Here is a 26,014-nt window from a genome sequence, read left to right as displayed (position 1 = left end):
TCTTCCTTCTGTTCTTCTTCATTTTTGGGGAGAAGGTTCCTATTCTTAGCCCCACATTCCCTTTGATGCTCCCCCCCAAAAAAGACAAACAAAACTCTTGTAACAAATATGCAAAATCAAGCAAAACAAATTCCAATATTGACTATATCCTAAAAACGTACGTCTCACTCTGCAACTTGAGTCCATCTCACAGGAAGTAGGTAGGATATATTTCATTAACAATAATCTGGAAGTGTGATTGGTAATTAAATTGATCAAAGTTCTTAAGTATTTTAAAATAGTTTTTCTTCACATTGTTTTTATTATAGTATTAATTTTTCTCTTGGTTCTATTAACTTTGTATCAGTTCATATAAGTCTTCCCATGTTTCTCTGAAACCATCTTTTTCTTAAATTTCTTATGATTCAATAGTATTCCATTTTATTCATCTACATTTACATTCAGTCATTCCCCAATTGATGGGTACCTTCCAAGTTTCTTTTTATTTTGCATGGGACAGAAACATCACAGAATTTAAACTCAGAACATTTTCAGGTCTTTGGTAATTAAAAGGTAGTATCACCTGGTTTGTTTTGATATTGTTTAGAAGCAGTAATCTATCTGATTTTATTCATTTCCCTTATCATGTTTTAAGTTTAAGTACTGTGAATGAAAGTTTGTTATAAGAATCTCCTTCCCCCTCTAGGTTTGTGGGCTACTTTTACCTTTTTTTTTTTAATGGTAATGCTAACTGTACTAATTGATAGCCTTCTGGTCCAATCTAGCTCGTTACACACTGGATGTACACAATTGGTTGTTGGGACAAAAATGAGAACATTTAAATAGCATAGCTCTCACTAATAATGCTGTGAGCTATGTAGTGTAGAGACTTCCCTTCAAGAGAAGATCATGACTGTTTTGTATAACGTGTTTGGAACTCAACAGGAAGGGTTTTTTGTTGTTATTTTAAGCAAACAAACAAAAAAGATAGATGGAGTCAGATTGAAGAGGAATTTAAATGTCAGGCTTACTAGAACATTTTGTTTTTTGTCCTAGAAGCAACAGGGAGTTACTAAAGACTTGTGCAGAGGATATAAAACTGGTGTATATTGGCAGCTGTGTAGAAGAGAGAGGTTAGTTTCTAGAAGCAGGTAGAAATTCCTGCAGTCAACCCTGACAATTACTTTCATTCATAGCACTTGATGGGGGAAATGAATAAAAACAGATGACTACTGCTTTCAAATAATTTCACAACATTCCAGATGATACTACTTGTCTATGCTTATAAATTCCATCAGTGAATCAGGACCAGAAATGGATTGACTAATGTTCGTTTAATCACCAACAGCCTGAAGATGTTCTGACTTTTTATTCTGTAATGTTTCTAAATCTGTGTCTATTGAGTAGGAGCAGCAAAGGAAGAGGTCTTGACAGAAGAGAAGTGCTTTATGCTTGATGTTCAGATTAAATGGTAGATTCCCTAAGCCCATAGATATCAAATACGTGGCCTGCATGTGGCCCACAACAATTCTGGGTGCAGCCAAAACCAGAATAAAATGCAACTGGGAAGTATTTAACAAAAATAAATAAAAACACAATAAAATGTAGATAATATTACACTTAAAAACTACCTTAGTATGCAGCCTGAAAGGGTTCTCACATTCAGTTTAGTGGCCGCTGTGAGTTTGACACCACTTTTGTTGTTTCTGTTGTTGTTGACTTGTTTTAATCATTTCTGATGCTTCGTGATTTATGCTTTAGTTCTTTCATCGGTCACACAAGAACTCAGTGGCTGCTAAGGCCCCTTTCATCTCTACATTGATTATTCTATGATTGTAATGTATAACAACCACAGGGAGTGCAATTTTTAAATATTATCTAGACTGTATAAACCTTGTCCTGGTTTTTGTTTAGTATTACCTCATTCTGAGTAGAAGTGACCTTTTTCTGTTTTTCTGTCCTTTAATATCTCATAGCACTTTCATTTGCCCAACTTTGTTCAATAATCCTCTGATTATCATTGTCAACTAAGGGATATAATAGGGAGATGTGTGCTTAACAAAGGTCTCTGCCACTGTCATGGAGAGCACCCAGTTGTTCAGTCGTGTCCGACTTGTGTCTGACTCACATCTGACTCTTTGTGACCCCGTTTGGGATTTTCTTGGTGAAGATACTGGAGGGGTTTGCCATTTCCTTCTCCAGCTCATTTCGCAGATGAGGAAACTGAAGTAAACAGGGTTAAGTGACTTGCCCAGGGTCACCCAACTAGTGAGTATCTGATCCTGATTTGAACTCAGGAAGATACTTTTTCTGATTCCAGGCCCAGCACTCAATCCACTTTGCCCCCTAGCTGCTCCAGAACATCTAGTACAGATTTCAGATAGAAAAAGGACTCTATTGGTAGTAAGGTTCTCCGCTTGTTACTGTTTTGAGATGGCTTTGTGCTGATTGCATCAAGCTCTGGGGCCTCCAGAGCCTCTTCAGTGAGATCCATGAGATTGGACTAATAATCCCCATAGGAAATACCAAATGGCTGAAGAATATCTATTGCTTATATTACGAGCTGCATTTTGATAGGCCACCTATTGAGTTAGTCCATCAGTACTTACATTTTAGACAAACAATACTGAAAGTTAGTGAGGTTCACTCAGAATTGAACCAATGGAAGAGAAGGCTGTACAATTTGAGAATTTGTACTTTCAATCATCCCTGGATGCTCTTTGATTCAAAACCCCATGTTTTTAACACCAGTATTCTTCTGGTATTGTTATTTATATGGTTGCAGTTCAGTTTCTAAATAGTCAAATGGGGGCAGCTAAGTGACTCAGTGGATAGAGTCCCAGCTGTGGAATCAGGAGGACCAGAGTTCAAATGTGGCTTCAGACACTTGACACTTACTACCTGCATGACCCTGGCAAGTCACTTAATTGCCTCCCAAAAAGCAAAAACAAAACAAGAATCAAATGGCAGGTGGCCCAAAGGAAAATAAAACAATTTGTGTTGGATGTCAGTAGGCTGTAGCATATTGCCAGTGATTGCTTTTATGTATTAGAAGTGGCATAAAAGTTATTATCAAGGAAGTGTATGATCAGTAAAGGAGATAAATCCACAATAGATATTGCTAAGGCTTGATAGCAATGGAATATTAAAAAACCTAAAGAAAAGTCTTCAGGGTATAGAGGAGTTCATCTGTGGAAGACATCTGGACACAACTTACATAGGTTACAAATGGAACTGGTGCAGGGAATGCCCCCTTCAGTGAATTTTATAGATTTATTGATGTCTTGAAGAATCATAGTCATTTGAAGATGTATCTGGTTCCTACTTGATTTTAAAGCTTTTTAAGGAGCTATTTTTGTTATTATTGATAATTTTTGTTATCTCCAGTGCCTAGCACAGGTTCTCCTCACATAGTAGGTGCTTAATAAATTTGTTGAATTGAAATGATTTAGACCTTTTCATTTCTTCGTTTTAATACAGGAAGCCCGAGTTTCCTTTATGCAGTGGCTTGCGAGAAATGTGAGTCCTGAAGGAGTAATGACATTCAGCAAGTTGAACCTTAAATTTGTTTCATCCTATAAACCAGAATTGGAAGTAACTCCATCTCATATGCCAGTTATCACTGCAACAGAGGAATTTGCCCCAGAGCATTTTAACCTGGAGATTTATCGACAAAATTTGCAGACAAAGCAACTAGGAAAAATAATTCTGTTTGCTGAAGTGACGTCATCCACAATGAGTCTTCTAGATGGGTAAGCTTTTGGACAAAAGTTCATTAGAAAAGAATCTGAATAAAGATTTATATAGAATGATGTTGATTAGTGCTTTCAACTAAGTTTTTAAACAAATGATTTGTAGAACAAGGAAAGAGACCCCCCCATTTTAGGAGAATGTGGTAGTGATTGGAAAATTAAGTTTCATCTTAAGGCTTTAACAAGGTTTATATTTTTAAGAACTGGTGGTTGTGGATCTGGTGACTGTCTCTTTAAATTAAGCTTCTTAGAATGGTCTCTGAAAAAATGAATTACTGTCAAAGAAAAATCTAAGAAGTAGGGTTTACTCTCTAGGCTATTTTTTCTCCTTTTGTGCTGTCTTACTTTGAGATATTTTGCAGAAATATTTAGAATGGCACATTTGTGTGACATCTAAGATATGTTTAAGCAAGATAAAAGCAGAATTTTGCATTTTTAAACCTGTTTTCTCGTATATTATTCTCTAATTTTCATTTTTTAAATACTCTATAATCATTTTTGGATATTTGAACACTTACGTTCACTGCCAGGTTACTCTTCACAACTCCCTCTTTCCTAGACTTTGGTTAGAGGTTAAAAATATAAAACAGATGAAAAGAAATTCTTTTTTTACCCAAATTAATCAGCAAAACTTGCTGCTGCATGATGACAAGTATTAAGTGTGAGCCTGGCTGAAGCACTGTTAGTTCAGGTTCTATGTTGGGATGAAATCAGGCACTTGTAGGTCATTCAACAGTATTTAGTAAGAATACAGTTCGAATGAGTGAGATATGGCCTCCTTCACTTCTTATGAAATTGAGACAGGTTAGCAGGTCAGGATATGGTGACTAGCACAATTTTAGTACAACTACTGCCAAGTCTAAAGGGTACCAACATCTCTCTCCCCCAACCCTGCCCATGTATGGGTCTTTTTATGCCCTCTGGTCACCACAAAGCCGTGTCGCTTTGGCCAGAGGCTACCAGGAAGCTGAGTCAATAAAGAGAGACAGATCCTTGGGACATGTGTCACTTTTTAGGGAAAAACTAGCCTAAATCATATACCAGGAGTACCAGGGGAGAAGGAAGAGGAAAACTGGTAAAGGTTGGTCCTATCACAATGAGATATAATAATTTAGTGGGCTTCAACAATAGTGTAATGGTGGTCCGGCACATGGGCAGACCCTCTCAGCTTGCTAAAATGACATTTACACTTGTAAGACACATTTCTGATTGTGATGACATATGAGAGAAGTACATTTGTGTGTCTTGTAGACATTTTTAAACTCAACGTGTCCAAAACTAAACTCATTATCTTCCTCCTATCTCGCCCCCAAATGCTACCCTCTTCCTGACTTCCCTACTGCTTTCAAGGGCACCACTGTTCTCCCAGTCATTCAGGCTTCCAACCTAGCTGTTGTCCTTGACCCCTCACTCTCTTTTACCACGCCCCATCCAATTAATTGCTAAGTCCTGTCATTTCTGCCTTTGTAACATCTCTTGTATATGCCCCCTTCTTTCCTCTGACCCTAGTATTACCCTGATGCAGACCCTCATCACTTCATGTAGCAGTATCCTGTTAATAGGTCTCCCGGCCTCAAGTTTCCCCCCACTCCAATTCTTCTTCCACTCAGCTGTCAAATTGATCTTCCTAAAAGCGCAAGTCTGCCTCTCCTAACCCCCTATTAAGTGAACTCCATTGGCTTCCTGTAACCTCTAGAATCAAATAGAAAGTCCTTTGTCTTTTAAAACCCTTCACAACCTTGCTCCTTCCTACCTTTTCATTCTTTTTACAGTTTACTCCCTCTATGTTGAGTGATCCAGTGACGCTGGCAATCCAGCGTTTTTGGATTTCTCTTCTCTATCTCTGCCTCCTACTTTCCTTCTAGTCTTGCCTGAAGTCCCACTGCCTTTAGCAGTTTTCCTTAATCTTGGTGCCTTCTCCCTGAGATGATCTCCAGTCTATCCTGTATATATCTTATTTGTACATAATTGTTTATATGTTGTCTTCCTTATTAGACTGTGAGCTCATTGAGAGGAGGGGACTGTCTTTTCCCCTTCTTTGTATCCCCATTGCTTAGCATAATCAATGCTTAAGAATTCTTGTTGACTGACTGACTGATGTTATATGCTTAAATAGAACTGGGAAGCTTAGTCTCTGGCTCCTAAAAATAGGAGAATACCAGAAAAGTGGGGGAATACCAGTGGTGGGAACCTGAGTCACTGAAGTAGAAAAAAGAAACCCATAGACTCCTTGGGGAACTTTGGAGCCTCTTGGGAGAAATAGCAGGACTGGCTTTGGGCCAGAACATCAATGTTAAAATAGAATTATAGATATAGTAGAATGTGTTGATAAGAAAAACATTTGCTCTTACATTAGTGCAAAAGTCTAAAGATCGTATGCCTCAAAATACAATTTGATCAAGTGTTTTCAGGTGGAAATATACTCTTATGGGACTACCCAAGTTTGAATGGGTATGTGTTGGAGTGTGTACATACTATATACTTTGCTGAAGAGACTTTTAAAAGAGTAATAAGTTTTAGAATTAATCATATGTTTACTGTAAGATGATGTCATAACTGGTATTTTCTTGGCTACCATACTCCATTTGTTGAAATGGGATTTAATATGGTTTTAGCTTATGCCATGTGTGTTCATAGCTTTGATATTTATTGTTTTGGGAAAATCTTGGGAAGGAATCCAGGTTAGTTAAAATTTTTGCTTAACTGAGTTAATTTATACCTCTCAAGTGATCAATCTTTTTTTTATTGCTTTCCAAATTCTCCAGTTTATGATCTAATGCAAATGAATGAAAGGTGATAATTTACATGGGTAAATCACTATCACTGACCTTGACAGCAAAAGTCAAACCCTTTTCTCTACACCATTACAGAAGGCCTTCCTTTGTATAGAAGCAATAATTAACTTTTTATTTTCTGTGATAATAATAGAAATTGTAGTAAAGACTGCACCTGTGATTTAGTTGGTATAGGGAACACCTTGGTGTGGAAACTCCCACCAGCAATACAGGTTGGTACCTTCTCTGCAATTTATAGTCTTATAAGCACCTATTGGTAAAATGACTAGGGTCACATATGTGTCAGAGACTGGACTTGAACCCTTCCTGGTTTCCAGACCATCTTCCATTATGCTATGCTACCTCTTTTGTTAATATTATTGATGTTCATATCAATTAGTCAATCACTAAACACTTAATAAGCACCTATTATGTGCCAGGTACAATGCTAAGTACTGGGGATACAAAAAGAGGCAAAAGACAGACCTTGCCTTCAAGTAGTTTACAATCTAATGGAGGAGACAACATGCAAAAAAATATACATAAAGCAAGCTATATACAGGATAAATAGGAAATAATTAAGAGAAGAGAAGGATTGGGAAAGGCTTCTGGTAAAAGATAAAGTTTTAGTTGGGAGAAGTCAGTACACAGAGCTGAGGAGGGAACATTCCAGGCACAGGAGAGAGCCAGAGAAAATGCCCAGAGCTGAGAGAGGAAGTGTCAAAGCAGAGAAGAGGGAGTATGTGAGAGATGCCACAGAGATGAAATCTACAGGCCTTGGCAATGAGGGGAGAGAGAGAGTGAGGAATCCAGGATAACTCCTAGAGTGCAAGCCTGAGGGCCTGGGAGGATGGTATTGCCTTCTACAGTAATAGGGAAATTAGGAGGTAAGGAAGATTTAGAGGGAAAGAGTTCTGTTTTGGACATGTCGAGTTTAGGATGTTTACTGTACATCCAGTTTAAGATGTCTGAAAGGCAATTGGAGATGTGAGACTGGAGATCTGCAGAGAGGTAGGGGCAAGAAAGGTAGATTTGAGAATAATCAGCATAGAGATGGTAATTCAATGGTTCATTGGAGCTGATGAGATCATCCAGTAAAATAGTGTAGAAGGAGAAGTGAGGAGGGCCTCAGACAGAACCATGAGGAATGTCTGTGGTTAGAGGGCATGATCTGGATGAGGTTCTAGCCTAGGAGGCTGAGTGGTGGTCAGATAGGTGGGAGGTGGGATGTGGGAGGAGAACCAGGAGATAGTGGTATTCTGAAAAATTAGAGAAGAAAGTATCAAGGAGGAGAGAGTGATCAACAGTGTCAAAGGCTGCAGAGAATGAGGATTGAGAAAAGGCTACTCGATTTGGCAACCAAAAGATTATTGCTAACTTTGAACAGAGCAGTTTCGGTAGAATGATAAGGTAGAATGACAGATTGTAAGGAGTTAGAGGAGAGAAAATTGAGGCGCCTATCATAGACAGCCTTTTAGAAGAGTTTAGCTATAAGGGGCAGGAGAGATATAAGATGATATTTAGTGGAGATGGATGGATCAAGTGAGAATTTTTTCAAGATAGGGGAGATATGGGAATGTTAGTAGGTAGTAGGGAATGCACCAGTAGACAGGGAGAGATGAAAAATAAGTGATGGACTTGGGATGGCAGAATGGGTATTCTGTTGGAGGAGATGGAATGAAATGGAATTACTTGGACAAGTAAAGAAGGAGTAAGGACACTTCATCATGTGAGACAGGGGTAAAGGAGGAGATAGTGGGAGAAGGCATTTGAATGATAGGAGATGAGGAAGAGGGTAGAAGATTGAGCTTATAGTGAATAACTTCAATTTTTCCTGTGAAATTTGAGACAAGGATTTCAGCTGAGAGGGTGGAGGGAAGGGAAGCCAAATAAGCCAAGTAGTAGAATGCTTACTATATATGGAATTATTCCCACTGTACTATTTAATGATACTTTAGCTTATTACCCATTTCCAATGCTTAGCACAATGCCTGACAAATAGTAAGTGCTTAATGATTGTTGACTTGATTACCCCAAGTTCAGCACACTAAGTAGGGTATATGTAAAGCTTTAGAAATAATACACTTAGTTTTTCTTTTCTTCCTTCATATATGTAGCTTTTCTTATCATCAGAAGACATTCCTTTATGTGTAGAAGTAAACATGATGGGTGTAACCTGAGTCTTACATAGGATATCCTTGTGAGTTTGTTAAACTCACATACATTTTTTTGGGTAGTATTCCATACCAGTTTTCACGGACTAAACAAGATTAGATCCAAGAGGATAAAGGGGATTAAAGGCTAGCCTTGATGTCAGGAAGTCCTGGAGTCAAGTCTTTTCTTTGAAATATACTAGCTTTGTGATGATGGGCAAGCAAGTTACTTAATTTTTCTGTGTTCCTGATAAGTCTGTAAGACTATATATTACTGCTGTGTGGTGAAGGGAGTTCCCATACTAGGAACTACCTACACTGCTGAAATTGCAAGTCTGGTTTCCCCCTCCCTCCCCAAATGTTGTTTTTTGACCATTTTCTCTCCCCTTACTCCCCAATCAAGTCATCAGATCCTATCAATTCTATGTCTGATATCTATTTTCTTCTTACTGTTCTTATAGCCATCACTTTAGGTGACATTCAGGTCACCATTATCTCTTGCCTGGACTGTTAGAATAATCTCCTTATCAGTCTCCCCTCTCCAGTCCCTTCTGTATAGCACTGTCAAATAAGACTTCCTAGTGCATAGTTATGATCACACTATTCCACTAATCATAAATATTAGCAACACATTTGGGAGGGAATTTTCTTTCCCCATCACTTAGATGAAAACCTTTGTCTAACTTATGATCCACCTAAAGTTCTATGAAATAAGTTATCAAATGAAAGATCTCATTTGATCCCATTGGAAAAAAGTCAACCTATCTTGGAGCCATAAAACTTGTCACAGATACTGATGACTCAGCGTAGTTGGAAGGAACTTGGTTGTAATTAAACATTGGGAAGGTGGAATGTTGGAAGAGACATGGGAAATGTTCATACCTAAAACAAAAATGATGTCATGGAATTGTTCCTTTCAGGGATAAGGGGAAGAGGGGGAGAGAGAGACAGAGACACAGAGAGGGAGACAGAGAGAGAGAGCGCGCATGAGCCTGTGCTCATATTTTTTTTCTGGGTCCTCTGAACATATTCCACTGAAATCACACATGTTCCCTCCTAATTTAGCTGCTTTGATCTTTTTTTTTTTTTTTCATTTTCTTTTAAACATATTTTGACCATGAAGTGGCTGATGAATTTGGTAAGCATAAATGTATTTATGTGCTGCATAGTGTATTAAGTTTAATATCTATTTAGAGAAAATATAAGGGAGGGTGTCTTCTTAGCATACTTTTGGAGAAGCCAGAATCCTTTTGATCGTTGAAAGACGTTGGATTCTTTTGTGAGTTTAAGGTGGATGTATGAGAAGACCAGAGTACCTGTTCTCAATTCCAGCTGGGTCTGCTTTAGAGGGAGAGAGGCTGGGGGGAAAAAAGGTGGAGGGGGTGATAAGTATCATGTCTTAATAGAAAGAGCACTGGATTGGTAGTCGAGAAATTTAGGTTATAGTTCCAAATCTGCTGCTAACTCATTACATGACCTTGGGCAAGTCATTTTATTTCTTTGGGCTCTGTTTTTGTCATTTGTGAAGTTTAAATAGTAGACCAATGTTCCTTCCAGCTGTAACAGATATTATGATAGTCTAAATTAGAATCTTAAACTTAGTCTACCCCAACTGCACCCCCTTATCGATATGTTGCTTCTGAGAATATCTTAGAAACAAAAATTTAGCTTTGTGACTCAACTCAATTTTTTTTCTTTTTGAAAAATGACATAATGGTTCCTTTTCTAAAATAGGGTAAAGAGAATATTGGTTACCCTTACTACCTCCCTCTCCAGATTGAGGTGTGTCTAGGTTTTGGTATGCCAGGAGAAAATAATCATTATCAATTTAATATTAACAGTATTTTTCTTTCAGTTTCAAACTTTAAGGTTAATGAGAGTTTAATTCAGTATCAAACCTTTGTCTCTTTCTTTTTTCCCTTGTGTTACTTTCCTCTACCCTCCTTCCCCCTCTTCCTCCTCCTTCACTCTGACTTCTAATCTCCATTCCAGTCTACCCTCCCACCCTTTCGTCTTACTCCCCAACCTCCCCCCCCCAAGGCTTCCCCCACTCCAGAGGGGGGAGGGGAAGATTCAAACCCTGAGAGGACAAGAAATTGGGCTGGAACTAATTTAATGGCTGAGTGACCTCACAGTAGAGAAATCGCTAGATCCTAATAGGGGTCTTTGTCTACATTTCCACCCTAGCTGGTAACATGCCAGTCAAGAGTCAAGCTAGAGAAACAGGTGGGAGCTATTAGACCTGTCATAAAGTTTGAAAAATTGATTCAGGAGTTGAAGTGAATAGATTGAACTTGACAGTGTTGTCCTAAAGATTCTAAGGCAAAATTCTGTAGTTTAATTTTAAATCCCTTGATTATTCATTAGCTTTCCAGATGGCTTTTGTTGATATTTTGCATATTAATGCCTATATTGTGTCATCATGTACTCTTAATGTGGACTAGGGTAATGAGAAAGCTATAAATATACCTGTGTCTTAAATTAAGCAGATGTTAGTGAAATTATAATACGAAAGACAACTAAAAAAAGCTTACATGACCTATTCCAAAAGAAGAAATTTTTAAAAGCATAGAATTTAAGGTGGGTACTTTCATTAAAAGTGAAAAAAATCCTTTAAAGACTTAGTTACATGAGTTATATTGATTTTTATAAGTTTATTTACAAAATTATGTCTTAAAAACAATTTCAACTTTTTAAGATGATTTATTTAGGCATCCCTAGTATCATTCCAGCAGCATCAATCCACATTTTAGTAAGATAGTTTGTGTCAGCTAATTATCTGAGCAAGCTAATCTTTCAAGTGCCAACCTCCTCTGGATACAAGATTTAGTAAAGTCCTTTTTCTCAGATGGCATGGTAGTGGACATCTAAGCAGTTCCATGTTATAAGAGACTGTAGAATGGTAAATTTTAAATAGCTCTTTTCAGTAGAATTATTACTGATTATATAAATAAAATGGACTAGTGCCTTGTACTTAATAAATTGAATCATTTGAAGCCATATTATTGCTGCAGTATAATTTGGGAATATAACAATATTTAGAGGATTTATTTCAGAACCAGCATTCAGTTTCTTTTCAATGCTTTATAACATATTACTATTGGGAAACCTGAAATTTCTCAAGAATTTTGAAGGATACAACATTAATTTAGTTGTATTAATATTTACCAAAAACTTATCTCAGTACTTTATGGAACAGCTTAAAATAGTTATTTCACAAGGCTGCATAGACTTTTCTACAGTGGTATCTTCATTCACAACATTTTTGGAAATCCTTTTCAGAAATTTCTTTTAAAGCTTGTGTCACATTCTTTTGAATATAATCAGTGATGTCAAATCTTCATCTTTTGAGAGTGGATTTAGTTTTTGAAAATAGAAAAAAATAATTCATAGCCAAATCTATTGAATGAGGTGGATGTTCAGTTTGATCAAAACTAGTTTCTCAATAAGTTTCATTGTGATTTGGGTCATTGTCATTGTAGAGAAGCCAGTCATTAGACCCCATCTACTTTTTCCCATCCTTGTTCAAAGTTTCTCACAAGTTTCAGAATATTTAAGACTTAAGCAGATTGACTGGTTGGTTTAGTGGAATGAATTCTACATGACTAATACCATTATTTTTAAAAATAAGTTTATATTGATATCTTTTGTTTTTACATCATCTGCTTTCATACTATATCCCTGCTCTTTACTTCCTTTAAGAACTATTCCTTAAAATAGAAAAGAAAAAAAAGCAAAAAACAAGTTCTACATAAATAACCAACATATTAAGAAAAAAAGTCAGATGTTCTGTGCAGTATTCCACATAAATGATGTGCCCATCTCTGCAAAAAAGTAAGGCTTGGTTTCTTCTTCTTTATCTTTTTGGGGGCCAGGCTTGGTTTTTATAACTTTGCAACATTTAATTTTGATTATTTTGTACTTTTTCTCATTTTCAAAGTAATTATGCATGTTTTCCTGATTCTGTTTAGTGACTTTGCATATCAGTTCAAATATATCTTTCAGTGCTTCTCTGTATTCATGATATTTATTTCTTATAGCACAATAACATTGCATTGTATTCATGTACTTCAACCTGTTTAGCCATTCCCAAATAAATGAGCATTGTCTATATTTCCAGTTCTTTGCTACTAAAAAGTATAATTTTTTTTCTATGTGTGGCCTTTCTTTTTGCTATTGCTCCTTATATGTGACAGGAGTGAAACTTTTGGGTCAGAGTATATGGACATTGTTCTTACTTTGTCTAATTCCAGATCGCTTTCCAGAATGGTCATTCATATTTCCAACAAAAATGCACTAGTGTGCCTATCTTTCCACAACCCCTCCAATATTGACAATTTCCATCCTTTTTCATCTCTGTCACCTTTGTCAATTTGTAGGGTAGATGAAACCTCAAGATTGTTTTGATCTAAATGTCTTTTAGTTGTGATTTGGGGCATTCTTTAATGTGGTTGTTAATAGTTTGAAATACTTTTCAGACTTTGCTTATATTCTTGAACCTTCTATTATTTCTCTATTGGGGGAATATCTTTTAATTTTACATATTTCTGTTAGTTGTCTATGTATCTTAGGTATCAGATCTTAGAAATATTTGATGGAAAGACTTTTTTCCTACTTAGCCGCTTCTCCCTCTCTCTTTTTTTTTTTACTAGATGCATTAATTTTGTTTGTGCAGAAGCCTTTCAATTTCATGTAATAAAATTATCTGTTTTATCTTTTGTAATCACCTCTGTCCCTTATTTGGTGAAGAATTTATCTACCACATGTAGTTGTAAATGGCATATGATCCCCTTCTCTTCTAATTTTTATGATCATGTTTTTAACTGGGTTCTTGTTCTTCATCTTACATATATTGACTGAGTCACCTTGGGCAAGTCACTTAAAATCCAATCACCCTTAACAACTCTAAAAGGCTATAGATTGTGAGAAGGTGCTTAGCTACACTGATAGTTTCCTGCTCAGAAAGTTTCCTTTCTACTAAGCTACTAAGATCTAAAGTCTAATGCTAATCTGTATCCCTATTATCTTTATTCAAGTCATGTATCCATCTTGAATTTATTGTGATATGTGGTATAAAATACTGATTAGAAACCTCGTTTCTGCCAGATTCCTTTCTGAATTTCCCAGTAATTCTTTTCAGGTAAGGACTTATTTTCTAGATAATTTCTGTTTTCAAATTTATTGATCACTAGGTTATTGAGTTAAATTATTTCTGATTCTTCCTTATCTAGTCTTTTCCAGTGATTTACTTTCTATTTTAAAACTAGTGTCAAATGGTTTGATAATTACTACTTTATCATATACTTTGAGGTATGAAAGTGCTATTATCTCCTTAATTATGCTTTTTTTCCACTATTTCCATTGATATGCTAGATCTTTATCTAAATGAATTGTTATTAGTTTGTCTTGTTTTATGAAGTATTTCTTTAGTATTTTAATTACATAGCAACAAATCTGTAAGTTAACTTCAGTAATATTGTCATTTTTATTATATTTGCATGGCCCCAAGTGGGCCACTGAATGAGTAATGAATATCCCTCCAATTTAATCTAATTAAATTGTCTTTTTTTTTTTAGGATTATGGTATATGTGTATGTGTGTGTGTGTGTGTGTGTGTGTGTGTGTGTGTATGTATATGTATAAAAATTAAAATGTTAGGGTAAAAAATATGAATTTGTGTTCTTTTAGCAAAATGCTTACATCAAGCAAACATCTACATTTTCTTTCTCCCTTGCTTTATGGACTCATGAGCAGTTAAAATAGATTTTTCCAGATTCATTGAAATACTTCTGAAAATCAAATGAAATACTTTTGAAATAAAATTAAATATTTCTGATGGAAGTAAGAAGTGATTTGAACAAAACTATCTCAAAAAATAATTTACATATCCATTCATCAAGGTGAACCTATTACCTGCTCTGAAATACTCTACAGATATACATTTTTTCCTTTTAGTTACTTTGGATAATGAATCATGTTCTGTTTCTGCATGAGGGGTATTCTGTCACTTTAAGATCTAAAACCTTAAATTTTTTCTGCATTGCACAAGGAATCATTCATCATTTTCACTTTTTTTCCCACTCCCACAAGAATAATCAAATTAGTGAGCAGGAAAATGATGAAATCATACTTGGCAGTGAGTGACTTATTAGTAGTTATTTCAGACTTTTTTAGTGATGTGGGAGAAGCAGAGGAACAGGGGAGATAATGGAGAAATAGTACATATACGTTGTGTTCAAGTGTGCTCTTTCCTCCCTCCTTCATCCTGCAGCTTTTTCCCCCCTCCTAGATTGTTAATGTTTTGAGGCTTTAATATAGATATGGACACATAGTATTTCTGTACACAGTTTGAAAAATGAAACTTCATGATTATAGAGTAATAAGATTTTAATTTTATTAGATATAGGCAAAGGGTGCTGATTTGGAGACAGAGGACTTGACTTTAAGTTCCAGATTTGTCATTTATCACCTAGGTGACCTAGGGGAAGTAGCAACCCTTTTGGGTCTCAGTTTCCTTATGTGTATAGTGAGAGGGTTGGACCGTACGGGACCTTTCCAGATCAGAAACTGTGATTCTCTACATGTGCAAAATGATAATGTTGAATTCTATTCTCATATTAGAAGCATGAATCAAGCCATTGGCACCAATTCCATGACAGATGAAGTAGCTGACACTTTGTAATCATTATTAAGATTGCTATTCAAGAGAGCTAATACTGGCATATGGGTTTAGAAGTCTTCAATTAGAGAACAAGAGGACATGCCTGAGAGGGAAAAACCTGTGCTGGGAATCTCTCCTATGATATAAACACGTAGGCTTCAAGGGTGGTATGATCTTGATAAATGATGCCTGCCATGAGGAAACACTGCTGAACCAAATAGCTCGTTCAACACTGACAATTGCTGTGATTTTTTTTTTAAAGGTGGGGATGCTGAAAAAGGAGGAACAAAAGTATTGGGGGGAAAGAAAGATCAATGTAGAATCATGACAAGGTGTTATCAAATGAACTAATCTTATTTTAAGGCTAAGCAGGGAACTTTTGCTGGGTTCTTTTTCTCTCAATAAATTTTCTTAAGGAGATTTTAAATCTTTTTAATTTTAAATCTTTCTCATTTTCTCTAATTTTATCTCAAAAGACATATGGATTTTAACCTGTGAGGATGGGTTACATATTAAGGGGATTTGTACTATGAAATTTGGATTCAGTCAAGGGGATGCACTAGAGGACCTCGAGGGTCACATGTGACCTTGAGGGTCACATGTGTCCTCGAGGCTGCAGGTTCCCCACCTCTGGGTAAGAGACAGAGAGAGAGAGAGAGAGAGTGAGAGTGAGTGAGTGTGTCTGTGTGTGTCCTAAAGCAGCTTTTCTAGAATTGTAAGACCTTATTATGTATTATAATTGTAAGACCATCATTTCCTGACACCTTTCCTTTCTCCTAAATTTGGACTATGACATAACTATTTCAGTATAAATTAAAATTTATTTGGTTTGGGAATTGGAGGGTGAGAGACCTGATTTATGACTTATTTAGACTACCTAGGGTTTTGTAAACTTAGGGTTTGGTATAGTTGGATTCAAATCCTGCTTCAGACTGTTATGACCCTGGACAAGTCACATAACCTCTCTGCTTCAGTTTGTAATCATATGTAAGATGTAAAACAAGGGCATTGGACTCAACCTCTGAGATCCCTTTTAGCTCTGATTCTATGATCTTAACCTACTGTGCCTCTGTGAGTAGTGGGGTAAGGTGGAAGGAGGGCTGTTTGAAATTGACAGTCATGTTTAAAAAAAGTATCAGTATTTTTTTTTTGAAAGGGACATTGAATCTTAGAATCATAAATTTAGTGTTGGAAAGAAGCTGTGTTATCCAATTTAACCCTCTTGTTTGATAGATAGGGAGATATGACTGTTGCCTTTTCTCTGCTACTTATTAGCGGTATGTTGAGGGGCAAATTCTCGTTTGTAAAGTAAGGATAATATTTGTGCTACCTACTGCACCAAGCTGATGTGAGTGAGGATCCAGTAAGAGTGTGTATCAGATGTTTTGTCAGCCTTAAAGAAATGCATAAGTTTAAGCTATTCTTACTATAAAAATTAACTATTGCGCCACAATTTTATTTGCTTTTTCAGGATCTCAGAGGGATTTTTTTGGGTGAGGATTGTAGGTGATTTTCAAAAAGCTGCATTAGGAATGTTGAGGTAATTGTCTCTCTTTGTACTGAAGTGTACTGAGAGAAAGGAAGAGCGTAGAAGCATCACCCCACTGACTTCAAAATTGCTTTGAAATGTTTTTAGTTGCTTCAAAGTGTTATTTTAGGTATTCATAATATTGGTATGGTTTTGTCTTAAGGATGGTGGTGGTATTTTTGTGTTTCTGTTCTTATTGCAAAGCATTTAAGGGCTGATCAGGTGTTTTTTTTTTCTCTTTTACTCTTTTCCACCTCATCAGTCTATTCAACATTTATTCTGATGGTATCAGAAGTATAAAGGAGGTGCAGGAAATGGAAATGCAGGAAAAAATATTACCAAGTCATTAAAGAGTTTTTAAATTTAAAATTTTATTATCTTTCTCTTTTTATACCATCTTTGTTTCCACATATATTTATTTCCACCTCATATTCCCAGAGCATCAGCCCTTTTAACAAAAGAGAAAAAAGGAAGAGGAAGAAAAGCAGTTTAGTAAAATTAACCAACATATCAGCTATCTGATAGCATTTGCTCTATTCCACACCAATAGTACCCCACCTCTGCCAAAAAAAAAAAAAGGAGGGAGTTCCCATTTTCTCATTTTTTCTCTGATCATAATAATTACACAGCATTCAGTTTGGTTTACTTCTTCTTTTCAATTAAATTTTAGTCATCATGTGTCTTACTTTTCAGGTTTCCTTTGCTTTGTTATCATTTCATATGTCTTCCACGCTTATCTGAATTCTTGATTACATTCATATACCATAATTTGTTTAGCCATTTCCTCATTTGTGGGAATCTATATTGTTTCCAGTTCTTCACTAAAACAAGAAATATTACTATCACCTTTTTATTATTAAAAGTTACTCAATGTCTCTAACAGTATTGCTGAAATTGTATTTGAGGTCATATTTGAACTCAGGTTCTCTTGACTAAAGTCCAATGCTCTATCCATTGAGCCACTCAGGTGCCTAGCTGCCTATATGCTGATGACATGATAGTTTATTTAGAAAATTACTGATAAACAGCAAATAAACTATGACAATATATGCAATATCTTATTTTGGTATTGATTAAACTTTAAAAAATAAGTTCATATTTAGCTTCAACTTTCATGGAATAGTTGATGGTTGGTGTGGTTTGTTTTTGTTTGTTTGTTTGTTTGTTTTGTGCTAAGCTATTTTCTAGTGTAAAGAAAGTTGTATGATTGAAATGCAGTTTATCATTGACCCTGCTTAGCGCCAAGCTAAAGCTGTTCTCTGCCATTTCTTTTCCATCTCAGATTTCTCCTCCCCTTTTTCCTTCTCATTGAACCTAAGTTTGCTCTTGCTTAGGCCTCTCTATACCAATAAACATTGAACCAGTTTTACAAGATGGAACTGAACTTCTTGACAAGCTGGAACATTAAGTTGTAACCAGTAAGATGAAATTTAAAGTCTTATAATTTGGTTAGAAAAATCAACCTCACAAATACAAGATGAGAGAAACATGGTTAAGTCAAGGTATCATCTGAAAAAGATTTGGGGGTGGAGGGAAGAGTGGGTGGTTAATCTGTTGCATGCTCAGCACAAATCAATAGTGTGATATGGCTGTCCAGAAAGGTAATTCTATTGCAGGTAGCATTAATAAAAGTATAGCACCTACCCAAAGTGAGCCAAGCAACAATAGCGCCTATCTCACAGTGTTGTTGTAAAGATCAAATGAAATCACATATATTACAGCATTTTGCAAACCTTACAACCCTACATAAATGCTAGCTGTTATTAATATGTGGTGGGAAGTACTCTTACTCCCTGTATCCCTCCCATCTTGCTCCTGGGACCTTCTTTCCCTTTATTTTTGACTGATTTCTCCTCAGCCTGACAAGTTGTGGTTTTTCCCCAAGTAAGAGCAGCTGCTATCATGGGTACTCTTATGTTCCTAAGTGTAACGTTGTGGCCAACTGTCCTATTAACATTGTAGCTCATGAGTCTTAACTAGAGTATTTCCCATGAAAAAATTAGCACCAATACTCAATTAATATTAGCCATTTGCTGAAAATGCAAAACAGACACATAGACATTGAATGATTTAATGACAAAACTGAGGGTAGGACAATGGTCTTCTAAGACATAAAGATAGTACCAGTAAGGTCTGGTTTTACTTTTACACTTGTGCTTTTTGATTGGTGATGCCTACATACATCTCCCTACCCATCCTCCCCACCAAAAGCCATCATATTTCACTTTTACACTTTGTTTTTTGATTGGTGATGCCTACATATATCTCCCTACCCACCCTTCCCGCCGAAAGCCATCATGACAAATGTGAGAAAACAAAACCTAATAATTCTATCCTATAGAGATCATTCTTACACATATACACATTATACCATATTAATTATTTTTTTAATCAAGAAAGCTATTGGAATAAATGACATAACTGAAAAAAACCCATAACAATAAATACATAATAATACAAGTAAATCCGGTTAAATGAAAAAAGTATTGTTTCTATTAAGGAAGGGGAAGGTAATATGCATTTATAAAGTGCTTATTGTGTGCCAGGTGCTGTGCTAAGTGCTTTTTACAAATAGTATCTTGTTTGATGCTCACAACCACCCTGGGAGGTAGGTGCTTCTATTATCTTTATTTTACAGTTGAGGAAACTGAGGCAATCAGAGCTTAAGTGATTTGACCAGGATCATCTCAAAGCTGAATTTGAACTCGGGTCTTCTTGATTTCAGGTCAAAGTGCTTTATCCACTGTATCACCAGTTACCTGTACTGAAAAAGATATAACCATGAAGCACTTTTAAATAGCAAATTTTGTAGTGTGTCTAAAATATGACTTACTTCCCAAAATTCATATTCATTTGTAATTATTTCAGGAAATGTCAGCTGAGTGGTATGTGATATTGGTGTATGTCTCGTATGCACAAATAAAATACAAGATACTTTCCTTTTATACTTGTGCTTTTTGATTGGTAATACCTACATATATCCCCTCCCCCACTTCAAGAGCCACTATAAAATTTTTTCAGAAGTATAAAGTAAGAGTAAACTTAATTGACTTGCTTAATTGTGAACCGTGTGACATTGACTTTATATATAAAAATTTATATGAAAACCCACAATCTGTACCCTTGTTATGCTAAATCCCCAAAGTCTAATTTCTCTTCAGTTATACTCCTAGTGAATATATTTTTAAAAATCTAAATTTGTATGCACATAAAATTTTCATTTCTCACACCTCATATCATTTAGCTTTATGTTGTGGGTTTTATAAGTTATATGGAAAATGCAACTCCCTGTTGCACATGTCTGTGATTCTCAGGTTTGCTATAAAATGCATTATTTTGCGTTCTTTAAAAAAAAAAGATGAACAATGGTCTCATTATTTAAAATATTTACAAAGTAGAAAGAAGAGGATTATTAAGAAACTGTAAACTTCTTTTATGTAATTTTTCAAAGCATAAATAAATTTAACACAATTTAAAAACAAAATTGCCCTGTTTGTGACCTCTTTTAAACTTGTTTTGTTTTTTCCTGTGTATTTTTAATGTTTTAAATTCTGTGTTAATACTAGTTATTATTATTTAGTTGCTACTCTTTTGTTTAATAATTTTTTTGCATCACCATCATTGCCTAATTACATACCCTATCCCCTAAATACAAGCCCTTGCTTTTGACAAATAAATACAGTTAAGCAAAACAAATCAATCCACTGACCATTTAAAAAAATGTATGTCTTCTTCTGCACTTCCATCATCTCTCTGCCAAGAAATGGGAGGTACATTTTATCATAAACAACATTGGTATGGTACTAAATTTGCAAATTAATTTAGTTGGCATCATCATTTTTATTCTGTTTGCATGGCCCAACATGCACAGTTAACTTTTCTCCAATGACCTTTTTCTTCCTTTATTTCTATCAAGAGTTTTTAGAGCTGCATTTTTGTATGTTATAAGCATGTCTTGGCATTTGTGCTCCCAGATATTTAACTTAATTTTGTAGTTATTTTGAACAGAATTTTTCTTTTCTACCTTTTCTGTTGGATTTTGTTAGTAATAAACAGAGGTGCTGATGAATTTTATGTTACACAGATACATGGATAGATAGAGATATATCACATCTTTGTTTAATATTTAATAATTTCTTTACTATTTAATAATTTTTTGCATTGCCATCACTGACCAATTATATATATATATATCTAGATAATATATAGACATATAATAGATATATATCTTTAGATTTCTTAACATATAATAGATATATATGTCCCACAAAACTCATTTATTTGTGTATAGTCATGTACATATATAAATTTAAGGTTATTAAAGCATGAAACCTGTATTATAAATCTTTACTAAAGTCATTATTTCAAATAATTTTTAGTTGAATCTCTAAAAGTCTTTATCATCTGTAGATAGCAATGATTTGGTTTAATCTTTGCCTATGTTTTATTTCACAGTTTGTTTTGCAAATCATTATTCTTCAACTGGGTGCAGGGGCTAATGCAGGAACATTCAATAAACAGTTCTTTTATGAAAAACATATTCCAATATATTCCAACTATATTACAATACTTCCACTTAAAAAAAAGCGTTTCTCAAGGTGGTTAAAAAGCAGGTCAGGAAGATAAAAATGAATAAAAGCTACCTGCAAGGAGATTAAATGCAATTGGCAAAGAAATTCCCTCAAGGTCCCCAGCTCCCACCTAAAATCTTAAAAACTCCTTTTATACTATTCTTGCCCAAAGGTCTTACAGAGAGAATGATCTCATTCTCAGATCAAACCAACTGGGATAAAGAAACTTAGCCAGGTCTTCCCACAGCCCTGTTGCTGACAAGAGTCTGGACTGGTCTTGTGGGAGTCTGGTTGATTAGCTCAAGCCTCCTTTGTTTCACCAGGATCCTGTTCCACGGCATTTATGGCCTACTGTTTTAAAGCATTTTTAGAACTTTACCAAATAATAGTGCTAACAATGGACATCTTTGCTTTACTTCTTTATTTTTTTGGAGAGGCCAATGGTGTTTCTCTGTTACAGATTCAATAAAGGTTCGTTTATTTCTGTATCTTTTTTAAAAAAACATAAATGAGTTGTTTTGTCAGTAGCTTTAAAAAAACAAACAAGTCTTCTGTATACCGTGATTTCTTTTGTTTTGAGGATCTTGTTCCATTATATTTTCTTAATGTTGAATCAGCCCCGTATTCTGGTATAAATATCTCCTGATCATGATGGACAATACTTTGAAGTTGTAGAATCTTTATTAATATTTATTCAATATTTGTGCCTTGATTTTTAAATTTATTTAAATTTTTATTGTGAATTTACACATTAGCAAAATAGTTCAACATACAAAGAACAGAAAAGGAGGTTAATATAAAACTAAACTATAGTTGGTAATGTACAATTTGATTTTTTTTAGGTTTTTGGTTTTGTTTTGTTATTGCTTTTTGATGAGGTAGTCAGGGTTAAGTGACTTGCCCAGGGTCACACTGCTAGTAAGTGTCATGTGTCTGAGGCCAGATTTGAACTCAGGTCCTCCTGACTTCAGGGCCAGTGCTCTCTCCATTGAGCCACCTAGCTGCCCCTACAGTTTGATTTTTTTAAAAAAAAGTAAGTATATATTTAACAAAATTGCGTTGTGTGTCTCCATTTCAACTCTCTTGTTTTTTTTAAAAAAAATGGTTTATTGGTGTGTTTCCTTTTTTTTTCCAAATCATTATTACAACCCACCAACTTTTTCTGAATCAAACAGAAGCCTGTTCTTGTAACAAAACAAATAGAGTTAAGCAAAACAAATCAGCACATTGGCTGTGTCTGTATGTCTTATTCTGCATCTTTAATTCTCTGCCAAGAAGTGGGAAGCATAGATGCTTCCATCATCAGTCTTTTAAAGTCATGATTGGAGTCATGATTGACTCCAATGATTCTGAAGTCTTTGAAAATTGTTTTCCTTTACATTATTGTGATCATTGTGAAAAGTGTTCTCTTGGTTCTACTGATTTCACTCTTCATCATCCCGTACAGATTTTACTTTCTGGGGCCTCAGTGTCCTCATCTGTAAAATGAAGGGATTGAATTAGGTGGTCTCTGAGATGCCATCCAACACTCTGTCTGTGGTCCTGTGGTTCCAGGTTATTCAGAATCTCTCATTTTCTTAATTTTTTGTGTTATGACAATATTCCATTATATTTATTTGCTCACCTATTCTCCAGTTGATGATACCTTCTTTATTTTAAGTACTTCAGCAAAATGTGTTGCTATTATTAGCATTTATATAGCATTTTAAAGTTTGCAGCAAACTATGTTCAGAAAGTCATTAAATATTCTTTAATCCAGCAATATACCACGAAGCGCACACTTAAATATTAAAGATGTGAAAAAGGAGTCATATGTACAAAAAATATTTATAGCAACACGTTTTGCTGAAGTACTTAAAATAAAGAAGGTATCATCAATTGGAGAATAGGTGAGCAAATAAATATAGTTCCGAGTAGCCTTCTAGAATGTTTAGACCAATTCACAACTCTACTACCCTGTTATCCTCCCTGCAAAAAATTGTCATTTTACTCTTTGTTGTAATTGCCAGTCTGATGGGTGTGAAGCAGAACCTCAGATTTGTTTCAGTTTGCATTACTTTTGTTATTAGTGGAGATTTTTTTTTCGTACAGTTGTTGATAACTTGCCTTTCTTCTTATGAGAGCTGCCTGTTAATATCTCTTGGCCATTGATCTTTTGGATATGGCTTTTGTTCATGTATTTGTTTTGATCTTGAATATTATACCTTTTTTTAGAGAAATTTGCTATTATTTTGTTTCTGCGAAAGCTTTTCCTATTTAAAAAATTCCTTTTTCTATTATAAATTTGACAAACATTAACAAACAGGAACATACCTTCCCTAAAATAAGACTTTATATGAAACCATGAATGTAATTTGTATACTTCTTTAAAGTGGTATATAAATATTAGCCATATTAGCAAGGCAGCTAATTAGCTTCAATGGATGGAATGTTGGAGTTGGATTCTTGAAGACCTGAATTCTAATTCAGTCTAAACATTTATTTGATTTGTAACCCTGGGTAGGTCACTTAACTTATCAGTTTTATCTTCTGCATAATGGGACAGTAATAACACCTAACTCATAAGATTGTTGTGAGGCTCAAATGAGATATAATGTATGTAAAGAAACCCCCCAAAAGTAAAGAAAGTAAAGAAAAAGTATCTTCAATCTGCATTCAGTCTCCACCAGTTCTTTCTCTAGAAATAGAGAGCACCTTTCATCATAAGTCCTTCAGAATTTTCTTGGATCATTGTGTTGCTGAGAATAGCTAAGTTATTCACAGTAGATCATCATATGATATTGCTGTTACTGTGTACAATGTTCTCCTTGTTTTGCTCATTTCACTTTGCATTAGTTCATGTAAGTCTTTCCAGGTTTCTCTGAGAGCATCCTGCTCATCATTTCTTATAGCACAATAGTATTCCATCACAATCATATACAATAACTTGTTCAGTCATTCCCCAAGTGATAAACATCCCCTAAATTTCCAATTCTTTGCCACCACTAAAAGAGCTGGTATAAATATTTTTGTACATATTGTTGTTTTGTACACATTTGTATCTCTTTGGTCTAAAGACCTGGAAGTGCTATTGTTTGGTCAAAGGGTATGCATGGTTTTATAGCCCTTTGGGCATAGTTCCAAATGTTGCATTTACTTTCAGATAAGATCACTGTATTAATAGTTTTATTTAACTTTTTTACTTTATTATGGAGAGTTCTCATCAATCGAGAGCAATCTGTAAATGATTATAATGAAAAAATACATCAATAAAACAAACAAAAAAAGATTTCTGTGTGGGCCCACTGACATCTTTGTCAGAGGAGTAGCTTAGCTAAATGTCAAGAGACCAATCCTCAGGCTGGCCACAAGGTGAAATTTTGGCCATGATGACTTTTAAAAACCACTTGTTAAATTGTTGAGGGGTTGAAATCTTCTTTCATATAGAGGGCACTGATGAAATGACATATCTTAGAAGTGATGAAATAAATCTTTCCCAAAAATAAGAGATTAAGATTTTTGAGCCTGGTATTCAAAGTCCTGAACACTACAGCCTCAATTTTCTTTTCCAGTGTTACCTCTAAGTTGCTTTCTTACATACACTGTATATTTTGGCTAAACTAGGATCTTCCTTGTTTCTCCAAACTGATTCTATACTTTCTCACTTCAGTGCCTTTGTACCACTATGCCTTGAATGTTCTTTCCCTATTTCTGCTTTTTTAAATCCTTCATATCCTTCAACGTCTGTACCTTCACAAAATCTTTCGTGATTGTCTAACCTTCTCCTCACCCCTAATATGCTAGTGTTGTTGGTTCAGTTGTGTCTGACTCTTTGTGATCCAATATGGGGATTTCTTGGCAAATATACTAGAGTGCTTTGCCATTTCCTTCTCCAGTGGATTAAGGCAAACAGAGGTTAAGTGACTTACCCAGGATTACACAGCTATTGAGCATCTGAGCTGGATTTGAACTCAGGTCATCCTGACTCCAGACTCAGTGCTCTATCTACCAAGTCCCCCAGCTAGTAGTGAACTGTATATGTTTTGTCTAAAGACCGTTATAATAAAGTTGGGAGAGAATTATTATTACTAAGTTGTCTTATTACAGGTAAGGTTCAGGATTTACTAAGGTTCAGATTAGTAAGGTGCCATACAAGGAAACATGGAACACAAAACAAAACAGAAAAAAAGCACGCCACCTTTACTGAGAGGGACATAAAGTAAAGAAAGGCTGTCAAGGAAGATGAAAAAGGGTCGGATCTGGTGGAGCCCAGTGGAAGACTGCAACCAAACTTGTAAAGTCTGGTGGGTTTTTAAAATGATTCTTATCTATGTGAGGTGTGACCAGGCATTGGCAGGAGGGAGGGAGGAGCAGTGCTAATTAGACTCCCAGGTAATTGGCAGCTAATTGATACTCAAATTCTCTACCTGAAGGAAAATGCTTTCAGCTGTTCCTGTTGGTTTCATTTTTGACAGTGAATCAAGTTTTTTGCTTTCTCCTGAGCTCTATGATAGGGAAGTTCCTGTTGATTAAAAATTTTGGTTATCAGCCGTAAGAACTCTTATAAAAAAAATTCAGTTTTATTTTCATCTCTGAATTGTCTCCTTCCTACTTCTT

General features: G+C 35.4%; 1 protein-coding gene across 3 annotated transcripts in view; it reads left to right on the top strand.

Annotated features, from left to right (window-relative positions):
* Positions 1–26,014, top strand: part of HLCS (holocarboxylase synthetase) — a 225,857-nt gene that overhangs the window by 86,864 nt on the left and 112,979 nt on the right. For all 3 annotated transcript variants that reach the window (XM_027875605.1, XM_027875607.1, XM_027875606.1), the window contains one exon: positions 3,460–3,731. In XM_027875605.1, the coding sequence (XP_027731406.1) occupies positions 3,460–3,731 (272 nt within the window). The remainder of the gene's footprint in view (positions 1–3,459; positions 3,732–26,014) is intronic.

The sequence above is a fragment of the Vombatus ursinus genome, unplaced genomic scaffold (assembly GCF_900497805.2).
Source record: "Vombatus ursinus unplaced genomic scaffold, bare-nosed wombat genome assembly UNPS02014809.1, whole genome shotgun sequence".
In the NCBI taxonomy this organism is placed as follows: domain Eukaryota; kingdom Metazoa; phylum Chordata; class Mammalia; order Diprotodontia; family Vombatidae; genus Vombatus; species Vombatus ursinus.
This window is presented reverse-complemented; position numbering and strand designations above follow the sequence as displayed.